The sequence below is a fragment of the Quercus suber genome, unplaced genomic scaffold (assembly GCF_002906115.3).
Source record: "Quercus suber isolate HL8 unplaced genomic scaffold, Cork oak 2.0 scaffold_898, whole genome shotgun sequence".
Taxonomy (NCBI): domain Eukaryota; kingdom Viridiplantae; phylum Streptophyta; class Magnoliopsida; order Fagales; family Fagaceae; genus Quercus; species Quercus suber.
In genome coordinates, this window is record NW_027070324.1 from 88,101 (window position 1) to 108,793 (window position 20,693).

The 20,693-nt window shown below is 35.0% G+C and overlaps 1 protein-coding gene across 1 annotated transcript; it reads right to left on the minus strand.

The window, feature by feature from the left end:
• Window positions 1-2,122: 2,122 nt before the first annotated feature.
• LOC136065244 (BAG family molecular chaperone regulator 5, mitochondrial-like) lies at window positions 2,123-2,593 on the minus strand. Its single transcript, XM_065768166.1, has 2 exons — window positions 2,282-2,593; window positions 2,123-2,131 (listed from the first exon to the last, which is right to left on the minus strand). The coding sequence occupies exons 1-2, from the start codon at window positions 2,591-2,593 to the stop codon at window positions 2,123-2,125; spliced, it is 321 nt and encodes a 106-aa protein (XP_065624238.1).
• Window positions 2,594-20,693: the final 18,100 nt, after the last annotated feature.

Consider the following 20,693-nt stretch of genomic DNA (forward strand, 5'->3'; position numbering starts at 1 on the left):
ATAAAAGTAGAAAAAAACAAGAACAAAGAACAAAACTGAGAGAGAGAGAGAGAGAATGAAGAGAAGCTTACCAGTGAGAAATATCAAATTAGTTTTTTTTTAAATAAATTTATTTAGGTCATGTGGCATTCTAAGTTGTGCCAACAAATGTTTTTACTGTATTGTTAGCTATGTCAGTTTCTAGTCACATTGGATGGTATTGCCTAATGTTCCGTAGCTATCATCCAATGAGACTAAAAAAATATAGGAGCCAAATGTGATAATAATACGGTCATATGTGATGTTAGTTCTACCTAATCGGACATTGACACTATCCAATGTAAGTTAAAAGAAAAAAGAAAAAAAAGAACTATAGAATGTGATAATAGTACGGTAATATGTGACGTTGGAACTTGGAACCATCCGACATGAGTAAAAAATAAGGGAATCACCAAGTGGAATAAAAGTACAATCATATGTAATATTGGTACTACCCAATGTGGTGATAGAGCCATTTGATGTGAGTAAAAAATAAAGAAATCACGGAATGTGACAAAAGTATCGTCATATGTGTTGTTGGTATTGTCCAATATGAAGATGAAATTATCAAATATGAGTAAAAAAATAAAGGAACTACCAAATATGACAAAAGTGCAATCATATGTGATATTGGTATCACCCAATGTGACCATGACATTGTTAAACGTAAGTAAAAAAATAATAGAACTACCGAATGTGACAAAAGTATATGTGATGTTGGTACTATGTAACGTGTCGATGGAACAATCAAATGTGAGTAAATAATAGGGAACCACAGAATGTGACAAAAGTATGGTTAAATGTGATGTTGATATTGCTTAAAAATAAGAGAACCACTGAATATGACAAAATGACGGTCAGATGGTACTACCTAATGTGACTATGGAACTATCAAATGTGAGGGGGAAAAAAAAATATTGAATGTGATAAAAGTACCATCACATGTGACATAGGTATTGTCTAATGTGATGATAAAATTGTTACATGTGATGTTTTGGTAACTTAGTATGGTAAGTTGCTTATTCGTGGGTACTCTAAAAAAAAACACAAAAAACTATTTTCACACAACATTTTTTTATCAAAATGACTAGAACAAACAAGAAATTTCTAAAACTTTTTGAGAAAACACTGCAAAATGTATTGCAAAACTTTTTTTACTGATGCAAGAGTTGTGCAGTAATTTCTCTATTGCAACATTTTTGAAAGTAATGCAATAAAGTTTTTTGTTTTGCAACGGTTTTTGACAAACATTGCAATAAAGTATGTATTGCAACGTTTTTCAATACACTACTAAAAGTTTCAAAAAAAACTTTTTTTTTTTTAAAATTATATATAATCAATTTTTTAAAAATTAACATTTATTTTAGTATCTTGATTTCAAGTACTAGCTCATATTTAAATTGCAAATTCAAAACGCTCCAAATATTAAAGAGTACACATGTAAAAAAAAAGGATGTTATCTATTCAAATAACATGATTACACCACAAAGTTCCACCAATACATTATAAGTACAAATATCAATGTTGAAAAATTCAACAATAAAATTTACACACTATTCAATTTATCAATTGTTAATTACAAAATAACGATTTTTGTCTCATGCCGAATGATTATTGCATCAAACTGCTATTTATGCTTTTTACTACAACACAAATTAAAATAACAAAAATTAATAATGTTATTTACAAAATTTATAATTGCTATGTCACAACAAACCCAACATAAATTATGAAACATATAAAAGAAAAAACTATAACTTTACTCAATTAAGATCTCATATACACTAAATTTGCTTCTAATTAAACAAACCATATGTCACACTAGCATAATCATAAACACTAAACTTTAAACATACCTACTTCAAACCAATCACTTTTATTTATTTATTTATTTTTGAAAATTGAATACCAATTTACAAAGCATAAACTACAAAATAAAATCAACAAACTCAAATCCCCCACAAAATCACTTCCAAAAGCAAAAATAGAATTCCTCAACTACTCATAAAAAGAAATCATTCAAAAAATTAATTCCACAAAAAATAGGGAAACAGAGGGTGATAGATCATCATAGCAGTACTTGTTATTGTATCTCTTATATGAATCATATGCTCTATTTAAGAAAATACAAATAATTATTTTAAATAGAATAAAATTCATAATTAGCTAATAGGGGGGGGGGGGAGAGAGAGAGAGAGAGAGTAAAAAAAAAAAAAAAAAAAAAGGACATTTCTTTTTTAGACTCACACAACAAAGAACAAACTGGGCAAAACCTCTCCATCTCATCACCGAAACCCAAATGCTCAGCACGAAACCTCTCCATCTCATCACCTCCTCTTTCTCTACAAACTTCTTCCTCCATCTTCGCAACGACGTCGTCCCAGCTCCTCACGAACCCATATTCGTAACAGTCGTCGTCGTAGACCGTCTTTGCCTTCGAAACGACGTCGAATATTTCCTGCAACACCACGATCCGACGGCTCACCTTCCTCCTCGCCTCCCTCACCATCGGATTAACTCCGAGCACAGAGTCCAGCTTCAGTAGCAGACCCATCAGCGCCTCGTTCATCCTCATCGTGGGTCTGAGTATGTAAAATTTTTGCTTCGTGGGTCTGAGTTTGTGAAATTTTTTTTGTTCATCGTGGGTCTGGGTTTGTGAAATTTTTTCTTGGTGGTTTAGCAGTGGTTAGCAGTTGTGGGTTAGAGTTTGTGACTTGTTTGTGATTTGATTTTGGGTTTGTGATTTGATTGTGGTTTGATTTTGGGTTTGTGACTTGTTTGTGGTTTTGGTGGCGGGGTTTGGGTTGAGGGCGGTGGTGGCTATGGCAGTGGGTTGTGGTGGCTGGTGGCAGGGGCATAGAGTTTGAAACTTTGTAACTGATATTCTTAAACTGAAATATGCGGTGACATGAGGTGAAGTTCTGTTTGGCTGCGGAAAAATTGAGGGACAAGTTTTGAATTTCTGCATTTTGTACTATGAAATATTTGATAGAAATTAATTTTCTTCGAATTAAAGATTTTTCTTAGTTACTAGAGAACTTAGCTGGAGTTATTTTCTGTTGAAACAAATGGAACTAACGAAGCGAAAATCTCAGCTCAAGTGCTCAACTCAGTGAGAAGCTTGGATTTCTCTTTCTTTTTGTTGTTGAAGTTTTCGTTTGCCTTCTGATCAATCAAAACAGAGCTTAAAGCATAAGAATCTAAATGATTATTTTCGTTATATGTTTGTTACGATGGTATAATAATGGTGGTAATTAAAACTGGAGGGTGAGGCGGAGATTACAGCCTTGTTGGACAATTCGGGACTTGAATTCAGCTTCATAAAAATGTTCTTAAGCAATCCAAAACCCTAACTTTTTGATCTGTTTTGTGTTTTGATTTTGAAAGAAAACGTGTTAGAGTAACGGAGAGTGGAGAGGTGGGTTACGGAGGCTAACGGTCAGAAGCACAGGTGGGCAAAGTGTCAAAATTTGAACCACGGGTAGGCACATAGAAATCGGGTCAAACCACAGGTGACAAATTGTAATTATCCCTAAAAATAAAGTGACAAAGACAAGAGAGAAAGTTGATAGAGAGTGAGTGGAGAGATTGAGAGAGAGTATTGAGAACTGACTGGAGTCAGCGGTCAGCCACGGCACCACACAAACCATCAGCCTCGTACGATGTCACCACAGGCCACCATCATGCCACCTAGCCTCAGCTGCCATAGACTCACATCGCTACCACNTTATGTGAGGGTCTCTATCTATCTCAGATTTTTTTTTTTTTTTTTTGGGAACTGATGAGTGGGAGGGTCTAAGTTGAGAAAGTGAGAGTGAGTTGTGATTTATTGATGTAGAACAGACAGCACATGCCTTCTTGGAGCAGCAAGGGCGCAAGAAGTCACAACGCAAGATCAAAAGGGGGTGCCAGTAGGGGCCATCAGAGGTAACAGTGTTGGAATTGCATGAAATTTGGCAGGCTGAAGGGAAACGGCGTTCTGATCCAGATTCATGATATCATGAACGTCGCCAAATTTTAGGCAAATTCCTTCGTTAAGGCCCGAAAACAATGTTTTTGCTATTTATAGTAATATTTGTTTTTCCTTAATAACTTTTAGTTTAAAAGTCAGAATAAGGTCCCGTCTGTTTTGGGACGACCCTTAAGGTCAGTAGTTTATGATTCTGCGTTTAACTCAATTTTGCCATTTTTGGTAAAATTCAGTAATTTTGTCACCTAATCGCTTAATTAATGCGAATTAGGGTTTTAAACGTTTTGCTCAGTATTTATATGTTTGGTAGCCGTCAGAGGCAAAACAGACTATTATCAATAAACACAGACATTTTGTCAATTTCTCTACTGGTGGATTCCAGTTTTTATCTCCTTGTGGATTCAGGGAAACCCCTCGAGGATTCGAGGTTTACTACTAGAGACTAACAGTTTAGTTTCTGTTTCATCAAGAGAGCATCGTGTGTTCTCTTCTTCAGGCTTCCGCGACATCATTTATATATAGATTTTGCTAAAGTATTTGACTGTGAGTTGTGATTTATAAAGTTATAATATATAAAGCATTTGATTGTTTGACACTTTGATTGTTTGTTGGTAGTAGGGCAATATTGGGAATAGGCAACAAAGATAAAGAGAAAGAAGGAGATAAAGGATATATAATGCATTAATGGGGTACCGGTGTGTTTGGGGCAATGGGTGACAAAGATAAAGAGACAAAATGACAAAGATAAAAAAGCAAAGATAAAGAAACAAAATGAAATAAATAATATAATATAATATAATATATATGTGACACAAATTTATCAAAATAAAATTGTCAATGTTTGATTAGTCCTTTTGGGAGATAATAAATATAATTTTTATTTTATTTGTAGATCATGAGAAAATCAACTACAATTTTTGATTTCTTTTCAAAAGAAAATATTTAAATTCAACATATATGGATGCAGTTGTGAATTTTTTGATTTTTTTTTTGCTTATCTTCGGCCCCCCCTAGCTTTAAATCTTGGGTCTATCCCGGCTAAGAAGAGAGATTGCATCTGCCCTATCCTCTCTCTCTCTCTCTCTCTCTCTATTTCTTTTTCCTTTGGCAAATAAACGCTTTAAAACAATATTTAAAATGAAAATTTCCCCATTTCAATTTGACTAAAATTATTTTAGTACTCTAACGAGTTCTTTAAGTTTTATTTTTTCTCATGTTTGTGTATGTTCTTCATGTTTGTCCATGTTCTTCGTGTGAGGAGTGTTTTGATCCGTTTATGGTTTTATTTTTTACATTTTCTGTGTTAGAGTAACGGAGAGTGGAGAGGTGGGTTACGGAGGGCTAACGGTCAGAAGCACAGGTGGGCAAAGTGTCAAAATTTGAACCATGGGTAGGCACATAGAAATCGGGTCAAACCACAGGTGGGCAAATTGTAATTATCCCTTATTTTTATTTATTTTTATTTTTAAATTTATATGAATCGGTTTCTAAGATTAAAAGTGTTAATGGGTTTAAAAAAAAAATTCTAGTTGGGCTTAGGGGTGTCGGTTAGGGTGGGGCTGGGGGTGCCTGGTAAGGGTTGGCTGGGCTTAAAGTATTATATATAACTAATATTTTGGGCCAAGGGGGCTTGGGCCCCCTACTGGGTCCATCCTTGCTTTTTAGGGATATGTCAAAGTGTGAGAAAATCTTTGGTGGGAGATATGATTGGGGTTGAATGCTAGAGAAAGTGAAATTAGGGATTAGGCTTTAAAACTAATAAAAAAAAAAAAAAATTCTAAATGTGGGACTGTGGGAGTGTTTTTTGGTGGGATTTCCTTTAAAAAAAAAAAAATTATAATTGTGAGATTTTGGGAATATTTTTTGGTGGGAGCCTTTTTTTATTATTATTTTAATTATGAACACAGGAGTGTTTTATGGTTTTGGAGGGTTTGGAATATTTTGGTGGGAGCTTTGAAGGGTTTAGAATTCTTACGCCTAAAAAATTTCCTTGCTGTAGCATTTTAAAAGAAGTGTATATAAAATCGCTTCAAAATCCAAATAAATTAGCAGCGTTCACCCCATCTACTGCTGTATTATTCTTCTTTTAGTATTATTTTATGAAAACGTTACAATATCACTATCTATTGAAGCGTTTGTCACAAAAGCTTCAAGCCAAACACTGCAAAAGTCCTCTTTTTTTGTAGATAATTTTCCCATGCCTACGAAAGGTACTGTCTAGGATTGCCAAAAAGTTCAAAATATCCAAACACAAAAAAGAACAAAAATCTATATTTGATGATAAGAAACAAAGTTGCTGACATGTGTTTACTTGGGATGCTCATTTTGATAACATTGATGATAAGGTTAATAACAATAGTACCAATGGTGACCAAAGCATCTATAGCCAAGCTTGGCTGTCCTAACAAGTGTGGCAATTTAGAAATTCCATATTCATTTGGCTTGAATGAAGGCCGTTACCTAGATGAGACATTTCTCATCACTTGTAACAACAATAAAGTAGCAATATCAAATAATGTTATTGTTAAAAGGGATAATTACACTTTACCCACTTGTGGTTTGCCTCTAATTCTATGTGCCTACCCGTGGTTCAGACTTTAACACTTTACCCACCTGTGATTCTCACCGTTAATGTGTCATGTACCCACCTCTCCCTCACTGTTACTCTAACACATATTATGTAAAAAACTCACTCCCATCTAGATCAAAACACTCTCACTCCCAAAAATCACTCACTCCCATCTGGCTTGCTCACCAAACTAAGATCCTACAATGGGCTTCGCTTGAGATAACTGGGTTTTGATTGTGCATGCAAATCGAGTTGAGGAAGAAGGAGACACAGTTGCTCCTCTGTTCAGCTGTTGCAAGTAGATCAGGATTATTACTTTTTAATTTTTGAAACCTAGGGTTCTAAATTGGGTTTTGAAATTCTTTCTTCCAAATTGGATTTTGCTTAACCATGGAACTAGTAGTGCTTGTGATCTAACTGGTAGTGCTTGTTAAACAACTATGTTTCAATTTCATCAAACTGTGATCTACCATGAAACTTGTTAAACAACTGGTTTTTCCTTCCTAAAGTACAAGCTTTTTGTTCTGTTAAACCTGAGGAATACCATGTTTTACATATTGTGAATATGTTTTGTGCCAACATATATACTCTGATGTTCAAACCAAATGTGAAAAAAAAAGAATATACTTGTCATAAAAATATGTTCTGTGCCAATTTCATCCATTTTGAGTCACTAGCAAAGGAATATGCTTGTCATTAAAAAAAAAAAAAATGAAAAAAAGTGCAATGCAATTGGGTTTTTGCTTCTATTCTTCAATGTGGAGCTGCTGGACCATAGTATTGATTATTGCTTTTTTGCTTTCCTTTTCCATGGGTTTGTCTCCCAAAAACAGAACAAAAACTTTTAATAATATTATCTGTTTTTGTGTTGTGCTTTGTGTGGATCATAGGACCACATGATACTTTTCCACATGCAAGCCCATCTCATACTTTATTCTGTTGTGTTTTATATGCAGATGGTTGACTTGGCATTCAATTTTGATATTCATCATGGTGGCCAGTTTGTGTGGAACCCAAATTTGGTATATTTAGGAGGTAATACTTCTTTTGTTGATAATGTTGACCCAGATAAACTTAGTTATTTTGAATACAAGATATTTGTTCTGATGTGGGGGTAGTTAGTACAAGTAAATTTCATTATCTTATTCCTGGAGGTAATTTGGAACAAGGGTTAAAGCTTATAAATAGAGATGATGATGTAGTTTATGTGTGTGAGATTCATGCTGCATGTTCTACAGATAAGATAACATTATATGTTGAGGGTGGTGAGGAGCCACTTGCAGTTGAACAACCATTTGGTAATAAGGCAGTAGCAAATGATGATGATGTGCATAAGGTGGGTTAGAATGGTGATGATGTGCATGAGGTGCATGAGGGAGGTAATGTGGATGTTGAATGAGGTGGTAAACAAGATTTTGATTGGTTAGAGGAAAGGTTTGAGAGGCCAGATTTTGATGATGATGTATTTGGAAATGTAGATGATGGGCCATCTACACATGGAGTTAGTGTCAATGCAGCAGCCCCACATAGGCCTTCTGAGGGAGATGATGAGTCATCTATACATGAGGATCTACATGTGTATGCAGCCCCACATAGGACTACTACAGCTGACAATGACCTACCTCTTGAAGAGGGTGAATGGATTGACCCTCCTCTTGAAGATGACATAGAAAGTCTAGTAGGCTTTGATGATGATTAGCCAGCACCAACTACTACAAAAGAACCTGAGTTTAATGTTCAAACTGGCATGAGAAAACCAGAGTTAAAGAAAGGAATGAAGTTTCCAAACTCTAAGGTATTTAAGGAGGCATTGAGGGAATATGCTATAAAGAAGTCAGTAGATATCAAGTTCAAGCTAAATGAGAAGAAGAAGATATCAGTTTATTGCATAAATGAATGTGGATAGATGTGTTATGCATCTCAACTATGTGGGGAGTTGACATTCCAAATAAAAAAATTTAATCTTGAGTGCACCTTCCCTAGATCCTTCAAACACAGCCAAGTGACTTCAAGTTATGTTGCAAAGAAGTTTATGCAGGAGTTTAACAAAAATCTCAATTAGAAAGTGGCTGGTGTTCAATATCATGTGAAGTAAGCACTTGAAATTGACATAAGTTACAGTCAAGTGTATAGGGCAAAAAGGAAAGCTACTAACTTGATTACTAGGGATGAACAGCTACAATATGGGAAGTTTAGGGATTATGTAGATATGATAAGATTGAACAATAAAGGAAGTAGGGTTATTTTGCAAACTGAAATGGAAGATGAAAATGCGCAGCCCAAATTTAAGAGAATGTATATCAGGTATAATGCACAAAAAGTTGGTTTTTTTGAGGGTTGTAAACCGATCATTGGTTTAGATGGGTGCCACATGAAAGAGAGATTTAGGGGGCAAATACTTTCTACCATAGCTAGATATGCAAATGATAACATTTTCCCAGTTGCATTTGCTATTGTTGAGTAAGAGAACAAAGATTCATGGGTATGGTTTCTGTAGTAGTTTCTAGATGACATTGGGAATCCAGAGCAACTTAATCTGGTCTTCATCACTGATAGACAAAAGGTATGACCTACAATTGTACTAACATATTTAACCCACATATTTAAAGTTCAATAATACATGCTTCAGTTCATTTTAATATGTTTAACTAACATATTTACTTAATCTGTTTTATATATGAATTAGGGCCTTATACTTGCAATTGAGATGTTGTTCCCAACTTGTAAGCATAGGTATTGTGTGAAGCATATCTATAATAATTTTAAAGTGGATCATAAGGGCTTGGAGTTGAATGATGCACTGTGAAGATGTGCTAGAGCCACAACAATCAGAGAGTTTGAGAGAAGAATGTAGGAAATGAAGGATTTGGATGTCAAGGCATGGGAGTATCTTGCTAACATCAACCTTGCACAATGGTCTAAGTCTCACTTTAGTAGTAGAGCTTTGTGTGACTGTTTAGCTAATAACTTGAGTGAGTCTTTTAATGCCATGATCTTAGAAGCTATGGATAAGCCAAATTTAGCAATGTTGGAGTGGATCAGAGTTAGGCTCATGACCAAACAATACAAAAAGATGAAAGATATAGCAAAATACACTGGAAATGTGTGTCTTAATATTCAAAACAAATTAGAGAAGTTAAAACATGAATCTATACCTTTCAATGCTACTCCAGTAGGTAGCTTCATGTATGAGGTTGATAATGGTCGTGAGAGACATGTGGTTGACTTGGCTAAGAAAGCATGTAGCTATAGGATTTGAGATTTGACAAGACTTCCTTGTAAACATGGGATCTCTGTTATTGTTAAGAACCTAGAGAAAGTGGAGGACTATGTGCATCCTTGTTACTTGAAAGAGATATTTGTTGAAACTTACAAAGAGATAATATAGCCAATGCCTGTCCAGTCTGAGTGGGTTGAGACTAACCAACCTCCTCCTGTTGCTCTTCATGTGTATAAACTACCTAGAAGACCACCAAAGCAAAGAAAAAGAGACCTTGAAGAGCCAAGGAACCCTTATAGAGTTTCTAGGATGAACAAGACAATCAAGTGTGGGAAATGCAAGAAAGAAGGACATAATGCAAGAGGGTACAAGGCAGACATCACTGGTGAAACTCCATGACAGAGAAGAGATAGACTTGCTAAATCAAAAGTTGTAAGTATTTCCATGTTTTGAACTATATTCATTTTCACAAGTATTTCATGTGTATGTAACTTGTACTACCCTCTTTGTAGGCACAAGACAGTAAATCTACAAAAATAAAGCAGACTGCAACACCTCAAATTGTATCTCAACCACCAAGTACTAGATCTCAGCCTGTATATAGAGTTTTTGATCAAACTGCATCTCAACCTACACCAAACAATAGATCTGAGGCAGCAACTCATCCTCCAACTAGATCTAAGGCCAACTGGTTCTTTTTATCCTCACAACCGAGCTTTCATACCCCTAGAGAGACATGGGATTCTTTACCATCTAAAGCACCTTTGCTTTCTTATATTTTATTTATTTTTTTCCTTTTACTTGCTATTGTTGGACCATCTTGCTAACTGCTAGATTTTGGTTATGTATCCAACTGCATGTTTGAACACTAGTGGTGTACCAAGTCAAGGAAGTGGTGGTGGTGTTGTTAGGGGGTTTAAAGGTAGAAAGTTTTAACCAGTTGGTGGAAAGGGCAAGAAGGCAGCTGGCAAGGGCACCAAAAGCAGTAAATGAAGATGGAAGATGTTAAAGTTTCAACCACTTTTTTTGTTATAGTTCCCAATTTTTTTGTTATAGTTCCTATTTTTTTTGTTATAGTTTACACGCTTAATGTATTTTCTTAAAGTATTTGCTTAAGCATGGTCAAGTATCAAAAAAAATATTGGCAATTTTGGTTGGAAGATTTGTATGTTTGATGTGTGGTGGACTAGTAGTTAGGTTTTGATTGGAAGATGTGTAAAGTCATAGGATGTGCCAAAAACAATATTGGCAATTTTGTATGCATGTGACATAAAGTTACAATGACTGTCTTCACTTTTATTAATGTTAATGTGCATTGATATAGGATAAAGTATTTTGTTGTGTTATGCTTGTCTTTGCTTTTGGTAGATTTACACAAGACTGTGTGTTTTGCTTGTTTTGTACTTTTGGTGGATTTACACAGGTGTATGTATTCACACAAAAAATCATATGTATGTGTAAAACATGTTCCATTTATAGGCATGTGTGCATTGACACAGCAAATCTTGAAACATGTTACATGTTCCATATATATTCCATTTATGGGCAGGGCAGGTGCACATTGACACAGCAAACATGTTTCATGTTCCATATATTAATATTGCATTAACGCAGGTGTATGTATTGAACCAACATGTTCCATTCATGTTATTATGTTATTAACATTTCCACATAACACTTTGTGCCAATATATATATATCAATCACAAAATGAAGTAAAAAAAAAATTATACTAAAAAATATTTGCACAAAAACAACACTTTCCATTTTAAGAGATAGATATAATAATCAGGGACTTTGTATTTTAATTATCCAATAACATTTCAACATCCCCCTCAAGCATCATGGCAAATTAAAGTTCCTCACCCTTACATTATTGTTCACTGAAGCAAAACAAAGCAACATTACAAAAATAAAAAATAACCATGACAAAACTAGTGCCACCTTGTACAATCTCACATTCTCTCTAACCCTCTTAAGTTTTTCCCTGGCTTCTACATAAAACTCATGAGTTTCTCTTTTCCTCAAATTAGATATTTCTTCCATTTCCCTAGTTGTCATTTCTCTCTGATTTGCAAGCTGCAGTTCATTCTCAAGCATACTTATCCTTCACGGTCACTCTTACAAGTTTCGTTATCCATCCACTGAAAGAAGCCACATTTGGGACCAACCTGATCATTATAATTATAACAATTCATTTCATAGTTCACAATTAATCACAACTAATAATTCAATTCAATTCAAATACAACAATGTAATTGTTTCTTACATTAAATTGACTACAACTGAAAAATCTTCTTCCATAGTTACCAGCTTTACGACTTGTTCGTAGGGCACAATTCTCAAGGGTACATAAATGACCATCTTCGGCATGATAGAAACCACTAGTTATAGAGCCATTGCTATTTGATGAAGACATAGCAAAAATTTGTTACAAGCTTATAGACCAACAAATCTGTTACAAGTGGCATAGTTCAAATTTTCAGCACGTGTGACAGCATAAACCATTGTTAACACTTATCAAATTAAGTAAGTTAAACTCACTATACCTTACCACTGTCTAACTGCCTAACTGTCCAAAGCCAGCTATATCTTAACTAACTAACCATATTGACTAACTCTCATGCTATGCAATACTGGTGTAGAGAATACAAGTATATACTGCCGACTAAGCAATTACAATTATCACCTATAGTACAATATCACTATACACTCTAGCAGCACTAATGGATGCACACCTCATCAGCAACACATGCACGCCTCATCAACAACTTATGCATCCTTCATCAACAACTCACACACGCACCCCACCAGCATTACACATGCAGCACCACACACACACCTCATCAGCTACACCTGCACATCTCATTAGCAACTCATGCATCCTTCATCAGCAACTCACATATGCACCCCACCAGCACCACAAATGCAGCACCACATGCATACCTCAACACACCTCATCAGCTCCACTTGCATGCTTCATCAGTAACTTATGCATCTTTCCTCAGTAACTCACACATGCACCCCACCAGCACCACACATGCAGCACCACACGCAAAGCTAATCAGCACCACATGCACACCTCAACACCCAACTAAGTAACTTGATCCACCTATTAACTTGACCCAAATTGGGTTTTTGTCAATCACTCATAATTGTGAAATTGAGTATGAAAATGGTTGTGTTCATAGTATTGATGGTTGGAATCTTACTGGGTAATAGAAGAACATAGTTGTATATGACAGGGGAAACTAAATGAATAAAAACCCAAGTACCATAATTAGCCAAATAAAATAGAGACTTTTTAAGTACCATCAGTACAATTAAAACGCAACTAGCAGCCCCACATTGATGAATACTAACAAAAAAAAAAACAAAACAAAACATAGATTTGCATTTAAATCGTCCTTGCAATAACCCAATTTCGATTTTTTTTTTTAAAACCCTAGGTTTCAAAAAATCAAATGAACAGAGCATATGGACAGAGCATAAGAAAATAAAAAACCAAAACTTGAAACTCACCTAAGCAACAGATGAACCTAGAATCAAGAGAAAACAAACAGATCAAATACAAAAAATCAAAAATATAATTATTGCACAATGAACTCACCCGAACTCACCCAAGCAACAGATTAACCTAGAATCAAAGCTCCTTCTTCCTCGGGTTACTTGCACGATCAAAGCTCAAATGATTCTCAGTCAAGCGAAGCACATTGCATCGTGTAGGATCTTCGTTTGGTGAGCAAGTTGGGTTGGATGAGAGTGAGTGTGTTTTGATTTGTGGGGCTTTTGTTTTTTTACATATTTCTATGTTAGAGTAACGGTGAGGGAGAGGTGGGTATATGACACATTAACGGTGAGAATCACAGGTGGGTAAAGTGTCAAAATTTGAACCACGGGTAGGCACATAGAATTATAGGCAAACCACAGGTGGGTAAAGCGTAGTTATCCCTTGTTAAAAACATATCCATTGAGGATTGTAAGATGTGTGTCTTGCATCTTGTAAGGCTATTACAATCAAACTAGTAAATATGTGAAAGTCAACAAAATGGTGTTTTATGCAACCATGAACACCATTTCCAAGACCAAAAATAAGTTTGCTGTTGGCTGTAACACTTTTGCAAACCTTGGGTTCCTAAATGGAGTGTACTTTAGTGGGTGCATGGCTGATTGGAGAAGCCTTAGCAATGTAGTGAATGGGTCCTACTCTAGCATTAAGTGTTGTGAGATAGCGATTTTCGATGGATTAAAATATACGTGGGTGGAACTATACAGCTTTAAGAATCGCACAGATGTATAGGGCTTCAATCCCCATGGCTATACTTTTGTTGAGGAACAAGGTCAATTCAATTTCTCCTCTAATTATCTCAAAAATATTCTAGAAGAAACTTTCCCAATGATGTTTGACTAGGCAATTGGGAATGGGACATGTGAGAAGCAGCTCAAAACAAAACAAAATTTGCATGTAAGGAGAAAAGTAAATGCTATTGGCCTACACAAAATTGATTCTATTATACCGAACACAAAACGCTACAAAATGTTTTGCAACGTTTTTTATAGCGCTTTTCCAACCGCTACAAGAGATGCATAACAATTTCCACATTGCAATGCTTTTCGAAAGGGCTGTAGTAAAGTTTTTGCTTTGCAGCATTTTCGTTGCAATGTTTATGAAATGTTGCAACAAATAACAAATTTGCAATGGTTTTTGACAAACACTGCAATAAAGTATGTATTGCAGCATTTTTCAAAATGCCACTAAAAGTTTCTAAATTAAAAAAAAAATTATAAAAGCATTTTTCCCAATAAATGATTTTTAACAAATTAGCATTTATTTTAGTAATTTGGTTGTAAATACTAGCATATATTTAAATTGCAAATGCATAATGCTCCAAATATTAAAGAGTACACATGAAAATAAACTGTCATTTATTCAAATAATGTGATTACACTACCAAGTTTCACCAATACTCTATAAATACAAATTTCAATGTTGTGAAATTTAATAATAAATTTTACATTTGTTACAAAATAATGATTTTTGTTTCACACCTAATGATTGTTGCACCAAACTACTACTAATGTTTCTTACCTACAACACAAATTACAATAACAAAAATTAGTAATGTCATTTACAAAATTTATAATGTATTTATCACAACTTCAAAAAAAATCATGAAACATATGAAAGAGTACTACCTTTGGTATGTAAACCAATGTGATCAAATTATTGGGTTGTTGTTTAGAGACACATATTCCTTTATTAGTCTATGATTTTGTCCCTAATTGTAACATCTTTAATCACATACATCATGAAAGCATCACATCTACCATATCATTATCATGGGAAACTCCTTTGAGGATAGCTATAGAAATAGCAGACGCGCTATCATATTTGCACTCCACAACTTCTATACCTATAATTCATAGGGATGTCAAGTCTACAAACATACTGCTTGATGATGATTTTACTGCAATACTCTCTAACTTTGGAACTTCAAGGTTGATTCCAAGAGATCAAAAGCAATTAGTTACTGTAGTGCAAGGAACTCTTGTATATTTGGATCCTAAATACATGCAAACAAATCAATTGACAAAGAAAAGTGATGCTTATAGCTTTAGAGTAGTCCATGTGGAGCTACTAACAGGATAGAAGACACTTTCATTTGCTAGGCCTGAATAACAAAGAAGTCTAGTTATGTATTTTCTTATCTCATTGAAAGAGGATCAATTGTCTAGAATTATTGAAAATAGTATAGTATATTTTCTTGAAAATGCTTCTTATACTTGGCAAAGCATTGTGAGCACTTGGGAATTGCTTGACAAAGGGAGCTTATGGAGGGTGGCAACAACAGGGAGAAAATTAAAGTGAGGCAAGACTGGTGATTATCAACGCCTACCACTCATAAAGTAATGACTCTAAGACAAGATTTGGATGACATGTGTGTAAGCTAGTTAAGAGATAAATATCTCAAATGGTGGAAAAGGGACATGGTGGAGAGGATTTTTAAGTCATAAGAAGTTGAAGTCATCACTACCATTCCATTGAGCCCCATGCTACCCGAAGATAAGCTTGTTTGAGGAAGGACAACAAATAATTCCTTTATCGTCCGTGTTGGGGGAACCACAATTTGACTATTTACAACCTCTCTAAAAACAGGCTTGTGTGGCGTGATGTCGAATACCATAAAAGATTTGAGTGTGTCTTCCTCATCACCAATTGGTTTTGAGGTGGAATGGCACAGCTCAAGATCTAACAAATGGTATTAGAGTCAATGTCATGAGTTCGAGTCACAGGGGTGTCATTGTGAGGGAAGAGTTGTTGGGGGGACCACAATTTAACTCCTTACAACTACTCTAAAAACATGCATGTGTGGCGTGATGTCGAATGCCATAAAAGACTTGAGTGTGTCTTCCTTATCACTAATTGGTTTTAAGGTGGAATGGCATAGCTCACGGTCCGACAATCCATAATGTGTACAATGTTAAATTACCAATTCTTTTAAAAACTTAAATTATTAAGAAATTGTGATTAATCACTTAATCATAATTCTAACACTTTCTCTCATTTAGGGGGCTCAAACTTCTCCTAAATAAGTGGGGTCCAATACAGAGAGTTAGGGAACAAACTCATGATCTACTATGCTTTAATACCATAATAATTACAAAACTTACGTTGTTAAAAAATGATAAATTTAATCATTTAATCATAATTTTAACATATATACTAGACACAGAGGAAAAAACAAAATGCAGAGGAGAATGTTCCTCTGGTAATGGTAGTGCACAGCTATGGAAATCTCTGTGTCTAGAAAGGTTTAGTTTTTTGCGTGGCATGCTTGCCACAATAGCGTCCCCATGGTTGCTGGGTGTTAAGTGTTAACCCTTGCAGTGAGAATGCCCTAAGTGGACAAGTGAAGTCTCTATGTAAATTAGAGGAAGAGACCACAATTCACGCATTGTGGCTATGTAGTGAAGTACACTGATAACAAAATCATTACCTATGAAGCATAAATGCGGCTGGGAGGGTGCCGCACCGGAGTCCAGTGTGGGGTGCAGTGTCCGACGTGCCTACCGGCGTGTTGGTGTCGTGTTTGAGCTTTTTTTTTTTTTCTTTTTCCTCATGTATTTGCGTCGACTCGGCTCGATTTGCGCTAACTCAATTTTGATTTACGTCGAACCGGGTTGATTTAGCCAAAATTGGGCCGTATCAACCGAATCGAGTTGTATCAGCTGGCAACCGAAACGGCCGAAATAAGCCTTGAATCATGCCGGAATTGCCAAAATGGGCTTTGAATGAGGCCCAAACATCCTAAATCTGTCATTCCTCAATTTTATTATGAATATTTGTTGTTTCTTTTTTGTTTTGTGTTTCTTGCCTTCTTCTTTCTTTGTTTTGTGAATCAAGACATAGTTTAAGAATATTTTAATAGTAAAAATATATAGAAAATATAAATAAAAATATTTTTAATAATTTTTTAATCGCCACACCGATACCCTACTTTTTTAAAAAGTTGCCAAATTATATACCTGCACCCGAACCTAAATTTGGAAACGCATCCTTGTTTCATAGTTACCACCGCACATACATTTTGATGGATTACAAATCCTCGCTGGGATGGATGGTGGAGCACAAGAAAAGCAAAGACAACCTTGAGAAGTATCTCATGGAGGCATCGGCTATATGGAACAATCGTAGCAATCATACCACGGTTTACAAATTACAACCAAGAAGGCCGACACAGGCAATGAGTGGCCAGGGGTGGCCCAATAGATTTTTGGGCCTAAGTCAATGTTTAAATTTAGACCTTGATATATTTGAATTTAATTAAATAATATTTCTTTTACTTCAAATCTATTCATCTAATTTGTTTAGATGCAAAAATTCTTAGAATTTTTAATGAATTTCTTGTTCATAGAGTTTTTCATTTAAATTATTTTATAACTTTTTATTTTTTATTTTTTTAGATTTTCAAATTTTTTTTTTTATTTTGTGTTTATTGATAGTAACAAATTATCTAAATAACCCTTTTAAAACTTCATTAATTTTTACAATTTTTTTTTTGTTAACAACTAGAATATATATAAAGCTACAAATATTATAAATTAAATTAAAAAAAAAAACAAAGAAATGAGTGGACAATGGTCCACCTACATTTTGCTAATTCCCCCCTCCCCTCATTTGTTTTTGATAAAAAATTGAGTAATTCTACGTTTACAAATTTTCATAATAATTTCACAGCAAATTTTAGTGGTAATTTGTTATTAATTCTAATTTGAGCCCACTACAAATATCAATTTTTTACCTATTAATAACAAATTGTCATCTAGAATTTATTGTAAAAATGTTGTGAATGTAGTATTACTTTAAAAAATTTATTTTGAGTAATGCTAAGGATACAACAATTTCACGAAATTCATAAATTAGCATGGCAAAAAAAAATTTAATTAAAAATGTTGTGAAATTATTGTTCGTTGTAACATTTTGTTTTGTCCACTGCATTAATAATTTAATGTATTTATTTTTATCTAATGGCTAATATTTGAGGCATAATTAATACTTTTATAGCTAGGTATAGAAACAATAAGTTAAAGGCGAAAAGCCACTTTTAGTCCCTATATTTTTAGGCGATTCCCATTTTAGTCCCTACATTTTATTTTTACCGCTTTTAGTCTCTATTCTTAAAAACGCTTCTTATTTTAGTCCATGCCGTTACATCAGAAACAGAAATTGCACAGCTGATAAACGACATGCACTGTTGGCCTGACGTGACCATTAAAATAATAATAAAAAATGCCATGTCAGTATTTAAATTAAAAAAAATTAATTTATTAATTTTAACTAAATAAAAAAATTAAAAACATAATTAAACAAAAATCACAAATCGATAATGAAATTAAAAAAGGAAAAAGAAAAAAGAAAAAACCAAACCCTGAGATGAAGAACAATAAGAACACAGTTCAAGATACCCAAAAAATAATCCAATCTCCAACAAACCCATAAATGTTTATTTTCTTAGGAAACAAACACAAAATAAACCCAAAAAATTTAGCTCAAATACAAATTTAGCTCAATTAGCACCAGAAATGTCAACCGGCTCCTTGTTCAGCAACCCGGAGATGAGGTTGTGCGCGTGGAGCTCGCTAGCACTGGGGGGCGTGGGGGACGTCAAGAACTCGAGGGGCTTTTTTATGATGTTAAGCAGCGTGGTCTTGTTCGATGGAGCCGCGAAGGGCGTGCGACCGTAGATCATTTCGTAGATGAAGATCCCGAAGGCCCACCAGTTGACCGCGCTGCCGTGGGACCCGCCGGACGCCACCTCCGACGACACGTACTCGTGGGTCTCGATGAAGGAGCACGACCGGGCTTCGACCGGCTCTGCCCTGAACAGCCGATTCGGGGCTAAGGTTTGGACCTTGCTTGGTCGGAAGAGCCAGTTTGGGAGGCAGGAGAATGGCATGTGTGCTCCGCGGGTGTACGATGGAGTTGATGGGGTCGCGGTGTCTAGGGAGCATGATGGGGATTTGACGGCTGGGATTGCGTCTGAGCATAGGGAGAGATCGAAGTTTGAGAGCATGATGTGCAACTCAAAAAACAACACCCAATCTGAGAGATCTGGGTGTTGTTTTTTTGAGTGAGTTTGAGTGAAGGAAAGAAAGTGTGCGTATGTGGGTGTTTTTTTCTTTTTTGGTTCTTAGATCTTGAACTGTGTTCTTGATCTCAAGGTTTGGTTTTTTTTTTTTTTTTTTTTTTAATTTTTTTAGATTTTGACTTTGTTTTTTTAAATTTTTTAAATTTTGTGTTTATTGATAGTAACAAATTATCTAAATAACCCTTTTAAAACTTCATTAATTTTTACAATTTTTTTTTAACAACTAGAATATATATAAAGCTACAAAGATTATAAATTAAATTTTTTTAAAAAAACAAAGAAATGAGTGGACAATGGTCCACCTACATTTTGCTAATTCCCATCTCCCCTCATTTGTTTTTGATAAAAAATTGAGTAATGCTATGTTCACAAATTTTCATAATAATTTCACAGCAAATTTTAGTGGTAATTTGTTAAATTCTAATCTGAGCCCACTACAAATATCAATTTTTTACCTATTAATTAATAACAAATGGTCATCTAGAATTTATTATAAAAATGTTATGAATGTAGTATTACTTTAAAAAATTTATTTTGAATAATACTAAGGATACAACAATTTCATGAAATTCATAAATTAGCATGCCAAAAAAAATTTAATTAAAATATTGTGAAATTATTGTTCGTTGTAACATTTTGTTTTATCCACTACATTAATAATTCAATGTATTTATTTTTATCTAATGGCTAATATTTGAGGCATAATTAATACTTTTATAGCTAGGTATAGAAACAATAAGTTAAAATTGAGAGCCTTCTTCCACTTAGGCGGCTTAGGTGACCACCTAATTCAAAGTGGGTGGCGTTGGAAGTGGGAAGCAACAGAGGAATAATTAAAATTAACTTCGACGGAGCTTTGTTTTGAAAAGTGAAGAAGCGGCTGGCATTGGAGTCATAGCTAGCTAGAGATGAGCAGAGTCACTGTACAAGAAGATTCAGCTGCTGCAAGCCTGCAAGACGCGACTGCTGATGAGGCACTGTCAGCTAGGCAATAAGCACTGCTTTTAGCTCAGGATCTGCACTTAACGAGGGCGATGCTCAATCCATTATCACAGCCTTGCAAGCCAATAAGACCTCCATGGTGCCTTGTGGGCATATCATGGATGTGATATGACAAGGAGTTCAGCACTTCCAGAACTGTAGCTTCAGGAAGGTCCCCAGAGAAGCCAATCAGTCCATGGACTGGACTAACTCATGGACAGAGCTATTTATGGACCTGAGGGGGCAATGGACCCCTCAAAAAAATTACAATTTACCTGCTTTACCA

Coding starts and splice junctions, on each gene's coding strand:
- LOC136065244 (XM_065768166.1), bottom strand. CDS start 2,593: ATGAGGATGAACGAGGCGCTGATGGGTCTGCTACTGAAGCTGGACTCT.